Source organism: Hordeum vulgare, chromosome 1H (genome assembly GCF_904849725.1).
Source record: "Hordeum vulgare subsp. vulgare chromosome 1H, MorexV3_pseudomolecules_assembly, whole genome shotgun sequence".
Taxonomy (NCBI): Eukaryota; Viridiplantae; Streptophyta; class Magnoliopsida; order Poales; family Poaceae; genus Hordeum; species Hordeum vulgare.
This window is the reverse complement of record NC_058518.1, coordinates 384,359,291-384,380,452: the sequence shown is the minus strand read 5'-3', so window position 1 is coordinate 384,380,452 and position 21,162 is coordinate 384,359,291. Positions and strand designations below refer to the sequence as shown.

The window sequence follows — 21,162 nt, the reverse complement described above, 5'->3', positions numbered from 1 at the left end:
TCTCGGTCATGTCTGCATAGTTCTCCAACCCGCAGGGTCTCCACACTTAACGTTCTGTGACGCTAGAGTAGTATTGGGAAATGTATGTTGGTGACCAAATGTTCTTCGGAGTCCCGGATGATATCCTCGACATCACGAGGAGCTCCGGAATGGTCCATAGGTAAAGATTTATATATGGGAAGTCCTATTTTGGCTACCGGAAAAGTTTGGGGTTTTATCGGTATTGTACCGGGAAGCTTCTGGAAGGTTCCAAAGGGTTTTGAAGGAGTCCGGAAGGATCCCTCCAGCCCCTAGGACGTGCATGGACTGTAAGGAAGAGTCCAAGCCTTGTTCGGCCAGCCCCCAAGTGCCAATGCGGTTGGGAGGGAAGAGTCCCTAAAGGTGAAGGCACCTCCTGGGTGCCTTGGGGAGGGAGGAAACCTCCCTAGGCCCATGCCCCCTCCTTGGAGGAGGGGCTAAGGCTGCGACCCAACCGTCCTCCTAGCCTCCTATATATAGTGGGGGAGAGGGAGGGGCTGAACACATCAATCCCACTCCCCGGTGGCAGCCCTACCTCTCCCATAACTCCGTTTTCTCCTCGGATCGGTTCTGGCAGCGCTTGGTGAAGCCCTACTGGCACTGCTCCACCATCATCTCCACCATGTCATTGTGCTAGTTGAGATCCCATCCACTTCTCCTTCCTATCTTGCTGCATCAAGAAGGAGGAGACATCATCGAGCCGTATGTGTGCTGAACGCAGAGGTGTCGTCCGTTCGGCGCTAGATCGGGAAGGACCGTGATGAGATCGCGAGACAGATCGTGATGAGATCGCGGGACGGATCATGGTGAGATCGCGGGACGGGTTGTGATTTGGATCGCGAAGATGTTCCACTACATCAACCGCGTTATATACGCTTTCGCTTAGCGGCCTACAAGGGTATGTAGATGCACTCTCCCCTCTCGTAGATGGTCATCACCATGGATACATCTTATGTGCGCGTAGGAATTTTTGTTTTCACATGCGCCGTTCTCCAACAGATAGGGCATGTGAGGCCACTTCTATTTCTAGCAACTTAACCTCTACCTCTATTGTGTCTTCTCATTTGGTGTTAGGTCCCATATACAATGACGCGCCGATCCTGGACAAATTCGCTCTCCCTTTGGACAAGACGATGGCCATGGTGGGGTATGATGCACCCCCACATGGTTCCATCACGACGACGAGGACCACGAGTTGGTCTATGCCACCTCACCTACACCACACATATGAAATGACAAAGGTAACATAGGCGAAGGTGATGCTCTTGTCCCACTAGTGGACATTGATTGCTTGCATGATGATGATTCCCCTATTGCCATGCTTCATGATTATGCGACTTTCACATGTGATGAATTAGCCATTTATGATGCATTTGACGATTCTGATGTGGAGTCTATTAGTTGTGATGCTATATTTCATAGGATATCTTGTGAGAACTCTATATGTCACATCATGTTTGATAATCCGCTTGACTTGTCATATGCTATGCATGAGATCACCCATATTGCATCTTTGCAAGCTCATCGTAGTACATATGCATATGCCATTAAAATTAACCCAATTTGCACATATGGCATAAATGACAAACCCATGGTTATCGGCGTTTGCTTTTCTTGTGATAATATTTCCATGATTCCTTTGCATCATTTACGGAATTGTTCACATATACCATGCCATGACAACCATGCTTTGGAAATGCATTGTTTTGGATGTTGTTCATATTTTCCATACTATGCTCCCGCTATTGCACATGAGGAGACCCCCATAGTTTCCTCATATCTATTAGCAGATTTTGATTCATCCTACACTTTGCATGATCCTCATATTTGTGTGCACAATATGCTTGGCATTGATATGGATGATATGCTTGTGCTATGCACTTGCTATAATTTGCGTCGCACTCATGTTGAGCATAATAACTATCATTGCATGATGGATGACGTATTCCTATACGATGCCTAAAATTTCTTTGCGCATTGATTATCTTGAGATAATTCTCACACACACATACACATCATGATGGATGATGTGTATATTTACCACGCACACACTTTGTTTCGTGTGTCTCCTTCTTGTGTAGGTACACATGATTCTTCATCAACCTCGCAACCGCACGAGTTGATGAAACGAGCTCTAGAGAGCAACGAAGACGTGCGCCACCATGGAGTGATTTCCCTCCACCCACCCTCTTTTCACAAATTCTTCGTGCATTTCTTCTACATGGCTCTCACATGGTTATGACTTATTGTCCATTATATATCATTTTCCCAAATTGCCATGTTCACTTTGCATGATATAATCATTTATATGCCCTTGACATGCACTTGTGACACATGCCTTGCATCTCACATGACACTTGATTCTCATATTTGTATGTGTCTTTGCAAGCTTGGTGGAGATATTACTTGCTATTGCCATGTTTGCTATGTACCCCATTCCTATGATGATATATTGGTCATGTTTAGTTTCCTGCTTGCGATATGTCATGTGCATTGTCTACGTCCACTATTTTCTCACGTGACATGATTGCCATGACTTCCTCTAGTATGTTGCATCTTCGCACTACTAGTTTGCACGACATGATCAATATGCTTGCCTATGTTACATCACCAATGATTCACACTTGCTCACTTCATGCGGTTGATGGCAACCATTGCCATGCTTCACACATGATTGATATTGCATATTGTCATATATCTCCATGTGTTGCCTCTTTCATGCTAGATTTGCCATGTATTGAATGCAACAATGCCAGGAATTTTGTGAATGAGGTTGCCCCCATAGCTTTCTCTCATATTATTGGAGCTTTTGACATCTTTCATGTGAAGCATGATATCCTTCATTCTTTCCACCATATGCCTAGTGCCATGAATATAGCCATTGTTGCATCATATTATTCATGCACTTTTGCTTCTAATTATTATGTGCAAGAGAAGAGAACCATCATGATGGATGATGTGTTTGTCTACTATGCACATACAATATTTCCTTTGTTGTGTGTATGTGTAGGATACTTCGACTACATGATAACTTCCACTTCACGTGAGTTGACAATTCAAGCTCTTGATAGCGAGCCTTGCTAGACCGACACATTTATGGCACTTGCTTGCGCATCGTAATTGTGAAGAATGCACAAGGTCACGCTTCTGAGGTGACATGCTTCTTGAACATGGATATTGTGGCTCATCCTACTTTGTGTTGCTTGTGACATGACATATATGGGTCTTCTTGGACCACTTACTTGCACACATGTTAGAGATATTGCTTCCATTCTTGATTGCTATTTTTCCATACCTCATGACATATATGCCTTGTGTGTTGCATCCAACTTGTGGATTCTTTTCTCATATCATATGCTTGGTTGCAACAATGCCTATACTTCACATTTACCATGCCATGTTGCTTGCTACATGCTTGACTTGCTTGCCTCACACATGATGACCGATTGCTCTTTCTATTGTGTTGAGTGCATCACTATATTCACTACACCATGTGCACATTATGCTTGCATTGTCTTGCACTTTGGGTTGCCTCATGTGTATAGACACTACATTTTACTTGGTGTTGTGAATGACTCCTATGCCTATGATAGACCGTTTGTTAATTGTTGTGTGCATGATTTCTATGACCACGAGGAAGATGCGTGTTATATTGTCACGCATATTTGCATCCCTACCTCACCTTTGCATACTTGGTTCCATAGTTGCATTGCTTGTGCTCAATTTGTATGCTCACATGCCATGCCACAATCCCTTGTCACACCATATGATATGCATGATGACAACACTTGTGCGGTGAATCACCACTTGAATGCTTGGTTATGCACTAACGCTAACCACATTTGTTTTTCCAAGTGCTTGTTGTCTTTGCTCCAAGACAGTGCAACATTGGAGAGTGCCCGTTTAGAGCTTGATGATGATGAGAGCTTGGTGATCGTCCACTTTTACACGATGACGCCATTTCCTTCCCATGGTGATTTGGATCTTGATCCGAGGACGGATCTTTCCCAAGGGGGAGGGATGATGTGGAGCATCCCATGGACATAACCGTGACAAGAGACCATTTGGCAAGTGACACGTGTGGCATCTACTTCACATACATAAAGATGAATCTTCTCCTTTACACGTGTTCACTTGAACCCTTCGAGGATGGCATACTACTTGACACTCCACCCGTGTGCATGCATAGGTATTGCCGGGGCATCACGTATGACAAGTAGGAGTGCGAGCGAAGTGTACGACTACACCATCCGCAAGGGAATCATGGATGTGAATGCAGAAGAAGACGGAGGTGCGGAGTCTATAGCTTCCGGAGGTCCGATGCATGGAGTTCAGCCCAGCCAGAAGACGAGCATAACTCTACATCGATCGGACGTCCGACGCCCTTTGTACGTACGACACTTCCCAGCCTCGGGACGACCAACACCGTCCGGACGTCCGTACATTCGCGATCCGTCAGACGTCTTATGCCCTCCAGACGTCCAGAGCCTCTTGTACGCGGCCGTGGGTCTATGTCCTTGTATCTCGACTTACCCCTTCATGACTAGGACTATATATACTCCTCCCCCACCTTCATTCTAGGGTTAGCAATGGCTTAGCTCATAGTTAGTTAAGCCTAGCTCCTTCCACTACCTCTCCCATGGAGTAGATGCCTCTATGAGAGAAGATCACCTAGTGGATGTCAAGGCCCATTCCGAGGGAAGATCCCTAGTGGATTCAAGATCCCATCTCCCTTTGGGATTTGGGATGAACTACCTATGTATCCTTATTTCCATAGTTGTACTTGGATCTTGATGCACCTCTTGTATTGCTTGTGATTGAGGAGTACTTGGTGTGGATCTTATCTAATAGAGTGTTTTCCCCTTTGATTTCTCCACGTTTTCCCCTCGTGTTTCTCGTGTTCTTCGCGTTCTTCCCCAAATCCACCTCCAATTCGTGAAGATCGGGCCACCCACGGGTTTGCCCCGTACCAGGAAGGCCTTCCTTTTATAGGTTGGGGCTAGGGTTTGGAGTTTTTTAGGCCGATTTCGACCGTAAGATCACGATCAGACAGACGGATTGGAGGGGCAAGGTTTGGTGGGCCAAGGGCTATGGAGAGAGGCCATGGGCTGAGATGAGGGGATATTGGGGCCCGTGACAGGTTTGTTTAGAAACATCGAAAACGTGTGATAAACAAACCGATACGGCGCTGCTACGGTTGACCATTAGGGTACCAAACGACCTCGGATTGCGACAAAATTTGGCATGCGGTCTACCTACAATAAAACAAGACCGCACAACAACTTTCGGCCCAATCCAGGAATATTTTATACGCACCTTTAAAACAATATTTTTATCGATGCCGCGGGCGCGTGCGTGTGTGATTGTCTCGAAATGGCTGACGACACGAACAGAGAGAACCGACGACTACCATCGGATGCAAGTTTTCAAAAATGCTCACAACAGAGTGACGATGCAATGCGGATGGTGCGAATGATGCGATGATGAATCCGACAAACAAACGAATCACACGACGACAACAAAATAAAACGGTAATCTTCTGAAGCGTCGATCTCAGGCTGTTATAGTTTTCGAGTTGATGACGCCTTTTTACCTCAAACATTGTCATCTTTTTTTGAAAAAAAACAAAGCCCCACACGGGCTCCACATTGACATCGTCATCTTTGGGGTGGAAACTTTGCTATCCGGGCCTAGTCACCTCTTTGCAAAGCCCGGTTGAAATGTAAAATTCCTAGTACATTTTTGTCGTTTAAATTAAGATGAATGTAAGAATTCATCACTTTTAGAGTTTCCTTTGCTTTGTTCCTTTCAACCATGGATGAAGAGTACCTCCAATTCCTATCAAACAAGAGGCCTCAAAGGGAAAGTTATGCCACCTAAGAAACATAAACTTCTCTAGAAAAAAATAGGCAACATAGAAGCGTATGTGTACAAGTATTCACTTGCAAAGAAAGAAAAGAAATCAATTGCTGAATTTGGTTTAAGATAAAGCAAGAGCTCCTATTTCTTCCTTGCAAGCAATAGCTTCAGCCATCGGGTGGGACTATGACAGCTTAGAAGCTATGCCACTGGTTTTGGGGCCCTTCTTAACGTGGGACCCGCATGTCATCACCCGTGAGCTAAACACAACCACTCGCAACACGGCAACAACCCTACAGAATCTTTTGTAAATAACTAAATTATTAAAAGGAAAATACCGGCGGGATAGTTATTCATGGGCCCACTTGTCTGCGGCCCAAGCGCGTCGAGCCTTGGAGCGTCGGAGCTCTCAACGGTCGCACCAAACCTCTCTGACACGGGGGCCCCGAGCAGCAAGTTCACCCACAAGGCCACAACTGCTCTTCCTAGTCCTCCTCCCCCTTCTCCCCTCCGCCCCGTTCACCATTTCCGCGGCCGCACACTCCTCGTGCGGCGACGAGGGTGGGCCGGAGCGGGAGCGCGAGAGAGGGCGAAGCCCTAGCCTTAGATCCTCGACCGGAAGACGATGGCCGCGCTGTCCCCCGTCGTCTCCCTCCTGCTGGCCCTCGTCGTCGCCGCCGTCTTCGCGGCGCTCGCGCCGGTGGCCTCCGCGGTGCCCTTCATCGTCCTGCACGGTTAGGGTTCCGGGGTCCCCGTTATCGTATCGATTCTAGGTCTGTTTTGGCGTTAGGGTTTCGTCTTGAGGCTTTTGCTGGCTGGCTGTGCTCGGGCGCAGGGATCGGGGACCAGTGCGGGAACAACGGGATCGCCTCCTTCACCGACGAGCTCGCGGAGTGGTCGGGATCCAAGGGATACTGCATGTAATGGCCTTCTCTCCTACTCCCTTACCCCGCTTCTCGCAGATTGTTCTTGTTGTCCGTGTGCTCATGCAGTTATGTTGATTACAGCGCGGAGAAGTATTCTCTACCGTTATGCAGTTATGTTGATTTTAGTTATTATAAGCCAATGACGGTCTGTGAACCTCTGTGTGTTGGGCTTGCTGATTTGAACTCTGTCGATTTTTTTGTTTGGTGTGTTGTCCGCGTGTTAAGCAACGAATATGTACTGTCCGTATGTGGATGTTGCGACATCCCACCTCCCTCGATAATATGTGGTGTAAAACTTATGTGAGTTAAATCTTATGATCTGTGTTATACAATATAGCATAAAACGTTATTTTCGTTTCCATGTTAATGCCAATAATTATGGATCCCCACATTAGTAATGTTAACAAGGTGATGCCCCGCTCGTTGCCGCGGGACATTGGTGCGGGATAACATTATTTTTTCTAAGCATGTTAGCATGAAACATGTCAGATGAAAGGTGAACTCACGACTGGTAATTGCTAGTTATTGAAATTAATACAATAGAACAACAAACCCCGTAGTTTTTTCATGTCTGGCAAGCATGGGGAACTACATTCATAATTTGGCTATCTTTATATCAATATATCATCAGATATAACTATATAGAACACATTTGAACTTTATGCTAGCTGAAAAGATTATATGTACATCTTGATTAACATTCACGCTCACATATACATGCGCCCTTGCTTCAATCTTTGTCTCTAACAGTGAAAATTATCAGATAAGTACGGAACAAATAAGGGAATGGATAAAAACTAAGAGATGGATATATGAGAGAAAAGAGATACAACCACAAATTTAGGAGGGGAAAACTTAGGCTCAACTTGCTTAGTAGTGTATTCCAACGATAGCACATGGAAAAATGATTCTTTTGCAAGATGTTTATGTTCTCCTTTAGCAGGATAACAAACGACATGTGATAAAATGAGTACTAAAGCATAATTATATATCAGCCCTAATAAGCAAGAATTGTCATGATAATATCAGTAACAGATTAACAGACAATGGAGATCATATTATATTGGCACAAACCTCAAGACCATAGTTGGTCCAACAACATGTTATTCGACATTGTCCCAGCTTAAAACATTGAGAATGTTTATCCTACAAAAAATCATAATGCACCTTCTTGTTTAAGCTGTCATATCGAGCAGTTCCTATACGTTCCAATAATCTACATATCGAAGATATAGTATTTGCTGCAAGATCAAATTTGTTTCTTAAAATTTATGCAACAACAATAATATATCAAGAAAAACTTATGCAGAAAAGCAACCAAAAAATTATAATAGTAGAGTCGAGATTGGGCATGGACCTACCTGATTTTACACAATAATCATCATGCATTAAGTCATGCCATGCTTGGCAACCACACTGCTTCATGGGCTCGGACTGGGAGTCATTTAGATCGCTGCCACTCAATGCAGCCTCCAGATGGGAAACTTCGATGTTTTAAGGCCCTGTGAAAAAACTAAACGAAACTTAGATCATAAAATACAGATCATTCCCATACATGTAACATAGCAGAAGCGGAGGCTTTCCCAATTGGTAATAAAATAGGTAAAGTGTAAACAGAAGTGGGTGACCCAGAGGATAGAACCGAAGGGTAGCCTCTCCTTTGTTTCTTGGCAAGGATAGAACAGAAGTGGTTGTGTTGTTGTTTGTATACCATATTGCGCTGCAAAAAGAGACGAACCTGGGGGGTAGATCAGATCCAAAAAGGGGCAGCCTATGCATGGCCGGAGGGAGGCGGGGAGAGAGGCGACTTACCTAGAGAATCACGATTCCTCAGATTGAGCTGAACTGCGGCTCCAGCTTGCCCTCGAGGCTGGTTTTAAGTTTGTTGATGCGGCTGAACTGCGGCTCCACCCATCCTCTAGATCGATCGCCTTGCGATCTTGCCGCGCCATCCCCACCATGGTCGCCGGTTCTACCCCCTGACGGTGGCTGCAAACCCTAGATGAAGCTGCGTTCTGCTGCGGCAGTCGCCCCATGGGGTGTTGTGTCGTTGGGGAGAGCGACGGATGGGGATTAAGAGACGGCGAGCGTTTCTGAACGAAGGATGTTTCCGACGGTTCACTTTGCGTTTCCGCTTCCGTGGGTCGACTAGGGAGTCAAGCCGAGGGGCGTGACCGCGTGAAGCACCAGGATCAATTTGAGCAACAGATCTGAGCCATCCGTGGTGAATCAAATGGCCGAAAATAATTATGGTGACGTGGATGCATGAGAAGGCAGAGAAATCAAGTAGTGGGGGGCTCCTATTTAGATATTAGTAGATTTAATTAGGCTTTAACTTCAGAAATTAAGAGCCTGACCAATCTATGTACCAGCTTCTGCCAGATGATATGTCCGCTAGCTCTCAGTAGTCAGTACCATTACTACACCCCATAGTAGGATTGGTGTGGCTCTTCTTGTTTGAATGTACTAAAATAATTAAGCTCATGGCAGTTGTTCTGGAGTTTATTGTTGAAATTTGAACATCTTCCTGTACAGAGAAATTGGGAGAGGATCATGGGATTCCTGGTTAATGCCACTTCAAGATCAGGTCGGGCTTTTACTCTTAATTTTCTTTAACTAAATAAACTGTTCCTTGTAGAAGTTTCTAAGATCGCACGGTCATCTACAGGCAAATGTGGTTTGCAAGAAGGTGATGCAGATTCTTCAGTGCTGCTTTTCTGTATAGTATCCAGAGTCGTCATGGTACTTTATCATTGCTGAAACTGGTTTTCCAGGTAAAGGAAATGGAAGAACTTCGTGAAGGTTACAACATAATTGGTCTTTCTCAGGTGCGGTCATGCTGATGTGCCATAATTGGGTTCATGGCAACAATACAGTGTCATAATGTGCATATATTCTCTGTGCTATACTTGTTGTATTACTGTGCTCTTATGTCGTTTCTACTTATAATCCAAATGCCTTTCCAAAGCTACGTAATTCTAAAGTCTGATGATGCCCAAATTAGTGCTATTGACTACCCGTAAAGTTGGGATGTTCTGTGATAAATTCTTACTGGCTGTTGATTTAGGAAGATCTTACCGATGGTTCCATGTACTTTCACAAAATCAGTTACTCTGACTTAAAGAGTTAAAACCGTGTGCTAAACCATCTCTTACCTTTCAGGGGAACTTAATTGGGCGGGCAGTAATTGAGTACTGTGACGGTGGACCACCGGTGAGCGAATTTATTTGCTTGCCTTTATGCAATAGTAACAGTGTAACAGTAACCTAATTTGTTCTGCTACATAAGGAAGTTAACATTTTGGCCAGTACCCAAACATGTTATGATGGAGATAGAAGATCATGGTGATAGGAATACTGAAGAACATTTGTAGTTTGTTAAGTATATATATCCATCTATTGTATAACAAATGATGACGATGTTTAATGTTTTGATTAGGTGCTTCACTTCATGATTATGTGTATCAGTAGTGCTGTGAGACTTCTTTCGAATCATTATATTTGTTACTCTGAGTGATGATTAGTGCCTTTCCTGTACTGTACCCCTTGTAGTTTATATGATATTGTCTTCACTTCTTCTGGGGAAACTATATATCTTATTGATTGTAACAGGTAAAGAATTTCATCTCAATTGGGGGCCCTCATGCTGGTACTGCTTCAGTGCCACTTTGTGGTGTAAGCTTACTCTGTCCTTTCCTAGTTATATTTGATCAGTCAATATTTAAAGAGTAAGCTTACTTTGTGGTGTAAGCTTACTAATGGATTAATACTAGTAATAAACAGGGCAACAGGCACTCATGACTTTCTAGATACCTACTAACTACTGGTAGACACCAAATCCCATCACCGTTAAGATGGATTGTTCTCTTTCATCCAAGATAGATGTTGATTTAGCTCCATGTAATAGAATACACTAAAGTGCGATAAAAGCTAGTCCCAAGTTCTTTGCATAGTCCCCCCTCCCAGTTCTTCATATAGAGCAGGGAAGAAATCTTCATCTAGTATACACATTTGATGGGAAAAGTTAATTGAAAAAAGAACATAATGAGCAGTATTTGCAAACCAGAACCTATGTAACTTGAATGCCACTAAAATTTGACTGAAGAAAGTATGTCATACAATATGAAATTTTCTGGGGCTACCTCCGTCATATGACATGAAGTTTTGTTGGTCTACCTCATATTTTGTTCTTAATCATGTGCGTTTTCACTTTTTATGATTTAGTCTTCCTTCTCCATGAAATTTTCTGGGGCTACCCCCGTCATATAACATGAAGATTTCACTACAGTTGTCTAGATTGTCAATTTGCTGGTATAGTCTCAATGGGGCTACTTGCATGTAGAGTACAAGCAAACACTTCCTCTTTCATTTAATGCATGTAACTATCTGCACTTGTATCTGAGTGTACTAGATGTTTAATATCGTCTACCCTATTGGTGGATGTGAGTTACGAATTATGAAAAGACGAGGCAATGTTACCCTGCAGTAAAATCATTTTCAGATGGTATAAAATTGGCCAACATTTATATTTCTATGCTGTAGAAGCAACGAACCATTGTAGGTTAAGCTAGTTTGGTGCGAGTCACTAGAGCAAACAGCACTGCATATCCTAGCAACAAATTGTTAACTTATGATTGCTTTCACAGTGTCCCCCTGTTTTGTCTGTGTGTAGGAATATATATACCTCCAATCATTTTTTGCATGAAGTATGATTCATGTAATTTTTTTCATTAATGTTGTTGCTGCTAAACTCATGTTTTGTACTCCGTATTATATTTAGCTGTACAAGGAACTTGAATACTCAGGGTAGTGATATTGATTTAGACAGTTTCCACCTGTTGTTACTGTGTTATTAAATATTTTCTCTTGGCAGTCTGGTATTCTTTGCGTTCTTGTTGATGTGCTGATTCAACTGGAGATATATTCAAACTATGTGCAGGTTTGTATGTAGTGTCTGTTATTTGGTCACAGATATCATTATTAGACATGACACATAATCTTTCTCTGAATAACTTGATATTGGTGAAATTTACAGGCACATCTTGCCCCTAGCGGTTACCTAAAGATTCCCACTGTGAGTTCTTTATGCTATATTGACACTTGCATATCCGGACCATCAGGATCACTGTTTGATTTCAACCTATTTACTTGTACAGCTGTGTTCTGTTATCCTAAAAGATAGTACTATACCTTCAATGAATACTTTTATCCAATGGTCTGTTAAATGACAACAATCTCCCTTTCTTTTCCAGGATATGACAGATTATTTGAAGGGTTGCAAATTTCTTCCTAAGCTTAATAATGAGATACCAAGTGAAAGAAACATTACATATAAAGAAAGATTTAGCAGCTTGGAGAACTTGGTACTGATCATGGTATGTTGAGCAAACATACTATTCTTGTTTTACCCACTTTCACTCAAGGGTAGTCCCTACATTCGAAATTAATTGGAGCTCTAGCTTTGTCCTAAGTCAAACTTCTCTATATTGACCAAGTCTACAGAGCAATGTGCTAATATCTTTTTTGAGGGAATGGCAGCCGAGCTGCCTATATATTAAGAAGGAGCATTTTTTTTCAAGAGCACGCAAATCGTGTGCCTTAATTTTATAGAAGAGAGCAAGACAATAATACAAGAGTTTGTTGGGGTACAAGTAGCCCAAAGACACACCCACACCACTCCGAAAAGACTAAGGCTGCTCTCTCACAAAACGTTGTATCCCTCCTCTACTGTTGATTGCTTGCTTCCAATCCTTGATTTCCTCTAAGATTTTGTCCACTAGAGCTTGGATGCCGATCTGCTGCTCCGTTCTATTGAACACTCGGGCGTTTCTTTGTTTCCACAGCGACCACACGTGCAAATGACAAGGGTGTCGAAACCTCTTTTTCCTCCTTCCTGTATCCTTAACCCCGCTTCTTCTTTCCCCTGTAATCAGATTACAGGGGAAAGAAGAAGCGGGGTTAAGGTGTCCCACAAATAGTTAATGTGCTAATATCTAGACTAGGTCAAACATAACAGTTTGACTTAGGACAGAGGTACAACTTGAATTTCATTTGTAAGAGATATGTGGTTGGGATCAGAGCAGAACTAGGTTCTTAGTCAGTTTCATTTTTGTTATTTGATATTGGGCACTAGTGTACCCCACTCATTGTATTCTATAGACAATACTAACCAGCAAATAAAACTGCCCTTGGTGATATTCAATATGCAAAACAAGAGTTAGAGTGAACATATGGTCAATACTACTAAACAATCATAGTACATGATATAACAAAATGGCAACTAAAAATTCCATTGTCTCGAATTGGCCTATTTGTCTTTTGCATTCCACATTGTGAGGTACTTCGTCTGCTGAGGAGCTCACGCTTTGCCTTTCCAAACTGCTAACAGTTTGAAGACGACGCAGTCTTGATACCTCGGGAAACAGCATGGTTTGGTTATTATCCTGATGGCGCCTTTAATCCTGTGCTGCCTCCTCAAGAGGTACCGTGCTTCTTTCGAATTGCATCGTTCTTTGTACCAAAAAGTACTTCATCATTCCTCGCATTGCATCAACTCCTTGAAAAGCAACTTCAGATTTGTAGTGCACAAACTGGGGGCCATAAAAATGTTCTGGCGATTTCGTATGGTTATTACCATTTGTGTCTGCCTGCTAAGAAAATGCCTTGTGTGTAGACAAAGCTATATACCGAAGACTGGATCGGCTTGAGGACTTTGGATGAGGCTGGGCGTGTTAAGTTTGTGTCGGTGCCAGGAGGTCACCTCCGCATATCAAGGAGCGACATGAAGAAGTACATAGTGCCTTATTTGACTCCGTCATGTGGATCATCCAAGCAGAGAATTCGTCGAATCTTGTCACATTGAGGATAGGTAAACCACGCTTGCAGCTGTAATTCCACTTGTTCTGGGTCTTTGTAAGCCCAACCCATGTCTCTTTGCATTATTACCTTATAAATGCATTGGCGAAACAGACTGGAACCATGACATTGCTGCATTCGGGGTAAATAGACTGGCGAGTTTGCAGCAATGATCATCTCATTTTCCGGTCATCATGGAATCAGTATGCGAAAATGCTGTGACTGGCAGTTTGATCCTAGCATGGGGTCGAGCTACTGTGGAAACGGAATATCATAACATCACTTATCTGCGTGAATAACATATTGTGTGGAAACATTGTTTTCTGAACCTTTTCTATGCAAATGTTGTTCTTCAAGAGAAAAATGAGTCTTTCCCCCAAAAAAGGGAGCAGATGTGAAGGATTTTTACCCCCTATGAGTCCGGGTCTAATTTGTTGGAGAGTTAGACCATCCTTATGAAAGACATGTGGAAGCTATAATCTCAAAGTCTGATGTCCTTACATTATTAATTAACACGTGGTGATTAATGTAAGGCGGCTGCTACGCATAAGCCGACTGATCTTAGAAAAGATCAGCCCCCTCTGTAGCCGTCTGATTTAGGGGTATGTGGCCGTTAGATCAGCTCTGAATAGCGTGTCTTTCTCTTCTTCCTTCGCATTCTTCTCTCGCAGTGTCCAGTGCCCAGTCGTAGGAAGCAGCCCCTCCCCGACACAGTCGTAGGAAGCAGCAGCCCCTCCCCGACAGGTATTGCAGCACTATCATGTGCCGAAGTCTCGTTCTTCCTTCGCATTCTTCTCTCGCAGTGTCCAGTGCCCAGTCGTAGGAAGTAGCAGCCCCTCCCCGACATAGTCGTAGGAAGCAGCAGCCCCTCCCCGACAGGTATTGCAGCACTATCATGTGCCGAAGTCTCGTTCTGGTCTCAGCAACCCCGGCACCCCGCCATCATACCAAGGCATCAGTCTCCCCGGCAATGCTCTAACGCAGCAACAGAGCCCCGACGATGCTTGCTTCATCGCAGCACCGGCGAATCTACATCACAAGACGGGTGTCTCGCGGGTGCTTCATCGCTGCACTGACAAATCTACATCAGAACACCGGCAAACCCGATGATGCTTCATTGCAGCTCCACCACCTCGGCAATGCTTCATCGAAACACCATTGGAGGCTGCTATGCAGCACGCGGCGACGACGACGGATGCTGCTATGCGGCAGCGGCGACGTATGCTACGATGCAGCCGCAACGGTGGTGGATGCTGTGGTGCAGCTGCGGCGGCGGCGGATGCAGCAACAGCACGCAACGCGGTGACGGAAGCTACTACACAGCGCACGGCGGCAGCAACACATGGCGGCGGGGGCACATACTGGTATGTAGTGGTGACGACGAAAGATGCAGCTACAGCACGCGGTGACGACAACGGTTCCGACGACAGATGCTGCGTTGGAGCAAGAACAGTTAGAGGAGAAAAAAGGGGATCACGCTTGTGCGGAAAGAAAAGAGAAGACGAGCGGCTCACATACTCACATGCTTTTTTTTTGAATCGGGAACATTTCATTCCATTAATCACCACGCCAGCCATAGTCGGCGGCAAGGAGACCTTGGGAAAAGGTAGGAGCAAGACCCGACCATACGGCTTGGGGAGCAAGCACCATCTTCGACCCATGCATCGCAAGAGCGTCTGCAACCTTATTACAAGCCTGTGGGCAATGAACTATGTCGAAAGAAATAAAGTTTAAAGAAACAAAAGCTTTAATCTCTTGGAACAAACTGCCATTTGCAGTCAGATCATATCTTGATGTCTTGATCGCCGAAACCAAAGTGGAGGCATCTGTTTCCATCACCACGTTCCCAATGCCTAACTCCTGCGCCTTGTAGATAGCACGGATGCATGCTTCAGCGTCAGCTTGTAGTGTGTAGTAGACATGGTGTAGCCTCCCCGCAGCCGAGACCACGACATCTCCTTCATGTTCCCTGATAATATACCCCCATCCTCCTGTCAAAGTATCCTTATTGTAACTCCCGTCAGAGTTTATTTTCAGAGTGCCGTCTGCTGGTTTGGTCCATCCAGTGACCGCTGTTTCCTGGTTCTGATTGCTCCCGCCAAAGAACTCCATGTACTCGTCAACTGTACGTCGTGTCTGCCAGCCCAACGCTTGTGTATTGATCTGTGTCTGCTCCACTCTGAATTTGTTACGGGCATTCCACTAGGTCCATAGCAGTGCGATGGCGGTCGTCGTTTGTGCAGGAGATCCAGCTAGCATCACCTGTACCACCTTGTTCGGATCATGTAGCAACATGCATGCACGCCTCACTTCCTCTAACCCGAGATTCCGCCACAGCTGCTTAGAGCCCTTGCACTGGAAGAAAAGGTGGCTCCCGTCTTCATCGCGTCGTTGGCAGACCGAGCACCGGGTATCTACCTCGATGCCCCTCCTTTGTAGGTTGACTCTTACCGGTAGGCTATTAGTAGCGATTCTCCAGAGGAACTGTTGGATCTTCAACGGGCATGGTGCTCTCCAGATCGCTGCCCAGTTGAAACCGTCGCCATCCAGCTCTGCGCTGCCCATCTCTCCTGCATCTACCTCTTGCAATTTCTTGCAGACTTTGTAGGCCGATTTGACCGAGAAGGCGCCTCGGTGGTCAGGGTGCCAAGCTCAAAAGTCCTGCATGTCCTCCTGAACAGGGATCATCATGATCAGTTGCGCATCGGGGACCCAGAAGATGGAGGTAACAAGCTGCTCGTCCCATGTGGATGTATACGAATCCATTAGTTCTGCTGCAGTTGAGATGATCGTCTGGCCCCGAGGGGTGAAAGGGCGTCTATCCCAGTTGCATGGGATCCATGGATCCTCCCAGATTTTGACCGTAGTGCCATCGCCAACTCGTTTGATCAGCCCCTTCTTGAGCACCTCCACTCCTTGCAGTATACTGCGCCATGCATATGATATCCCTTCTTTGGCTTCGGCGTTGAGTATGTCCGTAGCTGGGTAATATCTTGCTTTCATTACATGTGCACATAGCGATTTGGGGTTTTCCAGCAGGCGCCATGCTTGCTTAGCTAGCATTGCTAGGTTGAAAGTGTGCAGGTCCTTGAAACCCAAGCCTCCCTCTTTCTTCGATCTAGTCAGTTTTTCCGCAGAAATCCAATGAATCTTCTGGTCATCCTCCTGCTATGCCCAAAAAACCCGACAAATCATTGATGTCATTTGCTCGCATAGACCCTTTGTGAGATCAAAGACCGACATTGCAAAGACTGGAATAGCTTAGGCGCAAGCTTTAATCAAGATCTCCTTTCCTGCTTTCGTCAGTAGTTTTTCCAGCCACCCCTGAATGCATTGCCACATTCTGTCCTTTAGATATGCAAACGCTTTGGTCCTCGACTGGCCAACAAACACAGGCAGCCCCAAGTATCTCTCATTCCATGTTTCTCGTGTTGATCCCAACAGATCTAGCAGCTTCCTCCGGGTATCCCGCTTGGTATTCTTACTGAACATTATGGCCGATTTGTCAACATTTATAGTTTGTCCCGAGCATTCCTCATATAGTTTCAGGATGTTTTGCAGGTGAAGTATAGCATCTTCTGTAGCCTTCAGAAGAATCAACGAGTCATCTGCAAACACTAAATGATTAAAGCTCGGGGCATTGCGGCAAATTTTAACTCCCTCCAGTCTCCCTTCTTGTTCGGCGCTGTTGAGTAGAGATGAGAAGGCTTCCGCGCAGAACAGAAACAAGTAAGGTGATATTGGATCCCCCTGTCTTAGCCCCCTCCCCGGCTCAAGTATGTCCGTGGTAGTATCATTGAATCTGAAGGTATACCTTACTGTAGTGCAGAACTTCATAACTAGTTGTACCCATGCATTCGCAAAGCCCATTTTGTGCATCATCGCCTCCAGGAAATCCCATTCGACTCTATCATATGCCTTACTCATATCGAGTTTTAGCGCCGCATACCCCCCTCTCCAGATCTTTTATTCTGCATAAAGTGGGTGACTTCATAGGCGAGCAAGATATTATCCGTGATCAAACGCCCTGGGATAAAGGCACTCTGATTTGGAGCTATCACCTCCGGCAGGATCTGTTTTAGCCTGTTTGCAACAACCTTCGAGATAAGCTTGTAGATCACGTTACACAAACTGATAGGTCATAGATCCTTCATCCTTTCAGGATTGGGTACTTTAGGGATCAGTACTACACAGGTGTCATTCCATGCTTCCAGCATCGCTCCCCCATGCAGTACACTGAGAACCTCCTCCACTACTTTCTCTCCAATTGTCTCCCAATACTTTTTATAAAATATCGCCGGCATACCATCAAGACCAGGGGCTTTAAGATTGCCGATGCTCTGTAGTGACTTCTTCAGCAGTGTAGTTTTTTGTGAGCATCTCGTTCATATCCGGAGTGATTCTTGGCATCACATGCACGAGGAGTTCCTCCATCTTGGTAGTGGTCGTCGGAGTGAACAGCTTCCCGAAGTATTCCTTGATCATCACCTCCTTTTCTTCCTTCTCTTCCGCACACCCTCAATCCTCTCTCCTCAGCCTCTTTATTCTGTTCTTCTTTCTACGAGCCGAAGCGAACCTCTAGAAGTATGCCGTGTTTCGATCTCCTTTCTGTAACCATGTAACATGTGCACGTTGCTTGTAATACATCTCCCTCTGGTTCTCAAGTCGTTCCAATTTGTATCTCAGTATCCTTTCCTTGCTCACCGTGGCCTGTGTGAGAGTGCGTTTCCTGCAAACCTCCACCTCTTTCTTCAGCTTTGCGATCCTTCTCTCCATGTCCCCAAGTGATATGCGACTCCAATGCTGAAGGTCACCTGCCACACCTCGTAGTGCCTGCACCACTGTGCCTCCTCTGGCTGCCGTTTCTCTCTTCCAAGCATTCTCAATAACAGCACCATAGGCCTCCTCCGTCATCCAACTCGCTTCAAATTTAAAACTGGCCCCTTCCCTACGTTTCCTTGTCCTATGGTGAAAGGACTCATGATCCATATGCACTATGATCGGCTGGTGATCGGAGTGTCTAGGGTCGCCGTGCACTACCCGGTACTCAGGAAAACAGCTGCACCATTCGGGAGTCGCCACTGCTCGGTCCAGCCTCTCGCGAATGTAGTGCTGTGCATCATGGTTGTTACTGCGCCAGGTAAATGGATCCCCAACAAACCCAAGATCATGGAGGTGACAGTCTTCTAGGGCTTGTTTAAAATGGTCCATGTAAATTTGAGGTGTCGTCACACCCCCTTCATTTTCACCCTGCATTAGAATCTCATTGAAATCCCCCACACATATCCATGGTTTGTCACTGTGATGTTTTATATTACGCATTAGCCGCCAGGTTGTTTCCCTATCTTCCATTTTGGGTTCCCCATATATTCCTTTGAATCGCCAGACGAAACCGTCATCTTCTGTGATCTCAGTATCAATATGGTACCGTGATTTCATGCCCGGGCTAACCTTCAGTGAGCTTTTCCAGAACATAGCTAAACCCCCTCCCTTCCCTTCGCAGTCCTTCACCACCAGGCTAGTCATTCCCAACTTCCACTTCCACCACTCAATCCTCCTAGCATCCAGCTTCGTCTCCGATAAGAATAGCATGTCAGGGTCCTCCTTCTTCTGGGTATGCAGAAGGCTACGAATTGCCGGGCCGTTCCCCAACCCCCGGCAATTCCAAGCGATCAACTTCATTGGGGGTTGCAGGACTGCTCCGGCAGCCTCGCATACATTTGGTTGTTTTGGTTCATCTCCATTCCCTCTGTAGCCTCCAGCATTCTGCCCTTCTTCTGCTCCTGTTGCGATCCCGTCTCTATCTCCCCCAGCCCGCTTCCCGATCATGATACCAATGTGTTCCTGGTCTTCCTTGCTTTGTTCACGTGTTCTTCTTTTAAACTTCCTGCCACTCTTCCCTCCTGTAGCGGCCTCAATCTTCATGCCCTCCTTTTCCTTCTTGTCCCTACCCCTAGGACATGGCTGGTGGTTCTGCAACTTATTGTGTTCTTCACAAGGGGGCACTGTTACGGTTTCTCCTTCAACCTTCTGTCTGTTTACCCCTGCTCTTTCTCAACAAAGCTTAACTGTTTCGTTGTACCCCTGGAGCCACCACCATCATCCTTGGTTGTAGCTTTGAGTGGACTAGTCACCTCCCTCTCCCCCTCCTGGCTATGACGCCCACTACTACGTGAGGCTGTACCATCTTTACGCCACGAGAGGGCTGCACTCCCTTTGCCCACACCTCCACGTCCCAACTGATACGTTCGCCTCTCGGGACCACTTTGTTTATATCCCACCGCCCCATGCTTTCTTCACTCGATCTGCTGCTCATCCCCTTTCCTCTACCTCCCTCCACATATTTCTTGTTTTCCTCCTCAGCTCTCATCCATGGACCGAATTGCGGTGCTTCATTCTTTGCTGGCTTGAGTTTACACTCCTTCTCCCTATGTCCAATAACCCCGCAGGTATAGCAAAAATCCGGCAGGTGTTCATACTCAAAACGACACCATCTCAGCTTTCTTTTTTTAGTAATGTCCTGTTGATTTTCCTCCTCCCCCATCCGCTCATTGTCGCTCTCACGTTCCAGTACAAAACCCCTCATCAGAGGGTGTTGATGTTCAGCTTCACCTTAATTCGAAGGAACTTTCCTATTGCTTTGCCGTCATAGCCCACATCCACATCCAGAGTTTCTGGGAAGTCTTTGCCGATTCTCTCCCCCATGGCTCTGTTCATTGATCCCAGTGGGAGGCCATACACCCTGATCCACATTGGGATGATACTGAATTCATATTCGTCCACCGTTTTGTCAGGGTCAAAGTCCTCCATCATGAGCAGCTCCTTATCAAACCACCATGGGCCATCCTCCAATGCACGTCGCCATCCCGAGGCTTGTTTGAACGTAAACATGAATATGTTCTCTTCCAGCTTGCTGCATCGGAGTCCCTTGATTGGGCACCAGATCCTCCCCATCGTATGTCCAATGACGACTGCATGAACTAGTTTCTCGGAAAACAGCTTCCCCACTGCCCGCGGATCATCCTGCTCCCACCTCGCAGCTTTCCCCTTCTCCTCCTCCCCTACCTTCAGGCCTTTCCTCTCCGCCGCCGACAACTTCAGACCCCTTAGCATCCCTTCGACATCCTCCATGACCCTCGCCAGGGGAAGCCCAGGACGGGATCAGGAAGACCAGACACAGACACCTAGGGTTGGGAGTGTTTTACGACCGTATGCCCTAGAATCACACGGAAGGCTTATGTGGAGGGATCTAGGTGGCAGGGGCAAGACTGTTGTCGTGGTCGAAGAGGACTCTCTAGACCAGGGTGGGGTGAGATCAGCCGGCGACCGACTTGGCTCCGGCGAGACAGGCTTGAGATCCGATCGCCTCGGGAGTCGCCCCGACAATCACGCTAACCGCCACGTACGGGCGGACCGTGCCGATTGCCGGTGATATTTTCCTGGTGCCGGATCGCCGCGCGCCATACTCACATGCTTGCGTGGAAGGATAAGGCTGAGATTACGTG

General features: G+C 45.8%; 1 protein-coding gene across 4 annotated transcripts in view; it reads left to right on the top strand.

Moving 5' to 3' along the window:
• Positions 1-6,322: 6,322 nt before the first annotated feature.
• The window catches only part of LOC123439274 (palmitoyl-protein thioesterase 1-like), a 47,263-nt gene continuing 32,423 nt past the window's right edge, over positions 6,323-21,162 (top strand). Inside the window, exons 1-12 of one of the 4 annotated variants that reach the window (XM_045116010.1) lie at positions 6,332-6,611; positions 6,713-6,797; positions 9,339-9,390; positions 9,472-9,492; positions 9,578-9,631; positions 9,966-10,016; positions 10,415-10,477; positions 11,676-11,741; positions 11,838-11,876; positions 12,055-12,177; positions 13,191-13,283; positions 13,476-13,985. In XM_045116010.1, coding sequence (XP_044971945.1) covers positions 6,503-6,611; positions 6,713-6,797; positions 9,339-9,390; positions 9,472-9,492; positions 9,578-9,631; positions 9,966-10,016; positions 10,415-10,477; positions 11,676-11,741; positions 11,838-11,876; positions 12,055-12,177; positions 13,191-13,283; positions 13,476-13,664 — 945 coding nt within the window. In that variant the 5' untranslated portion in view covers positions 6,332-6,502 and the 3' untranslated portion in view covers positions 13,665-13,985. Of the gene's footprint in view, positions 6,612-6,712; positions 6,798-9,338; positions 9,391-9,471; positions 9,493-9,577; positions 9,632-9,965; positions 10,017-10,414; positions 10,478-11,675; positions 11,742-11,837; positions 11,877-12,054; positions 12,178-13,190; positions 13,284-13,475; positions 13,986-21,162 lie in introns of those variants that run through there. The other 3 variants (XM_045116017.1, XM_045116023.1, XM_045116031.1) reach the window with 3 other exon arrangements.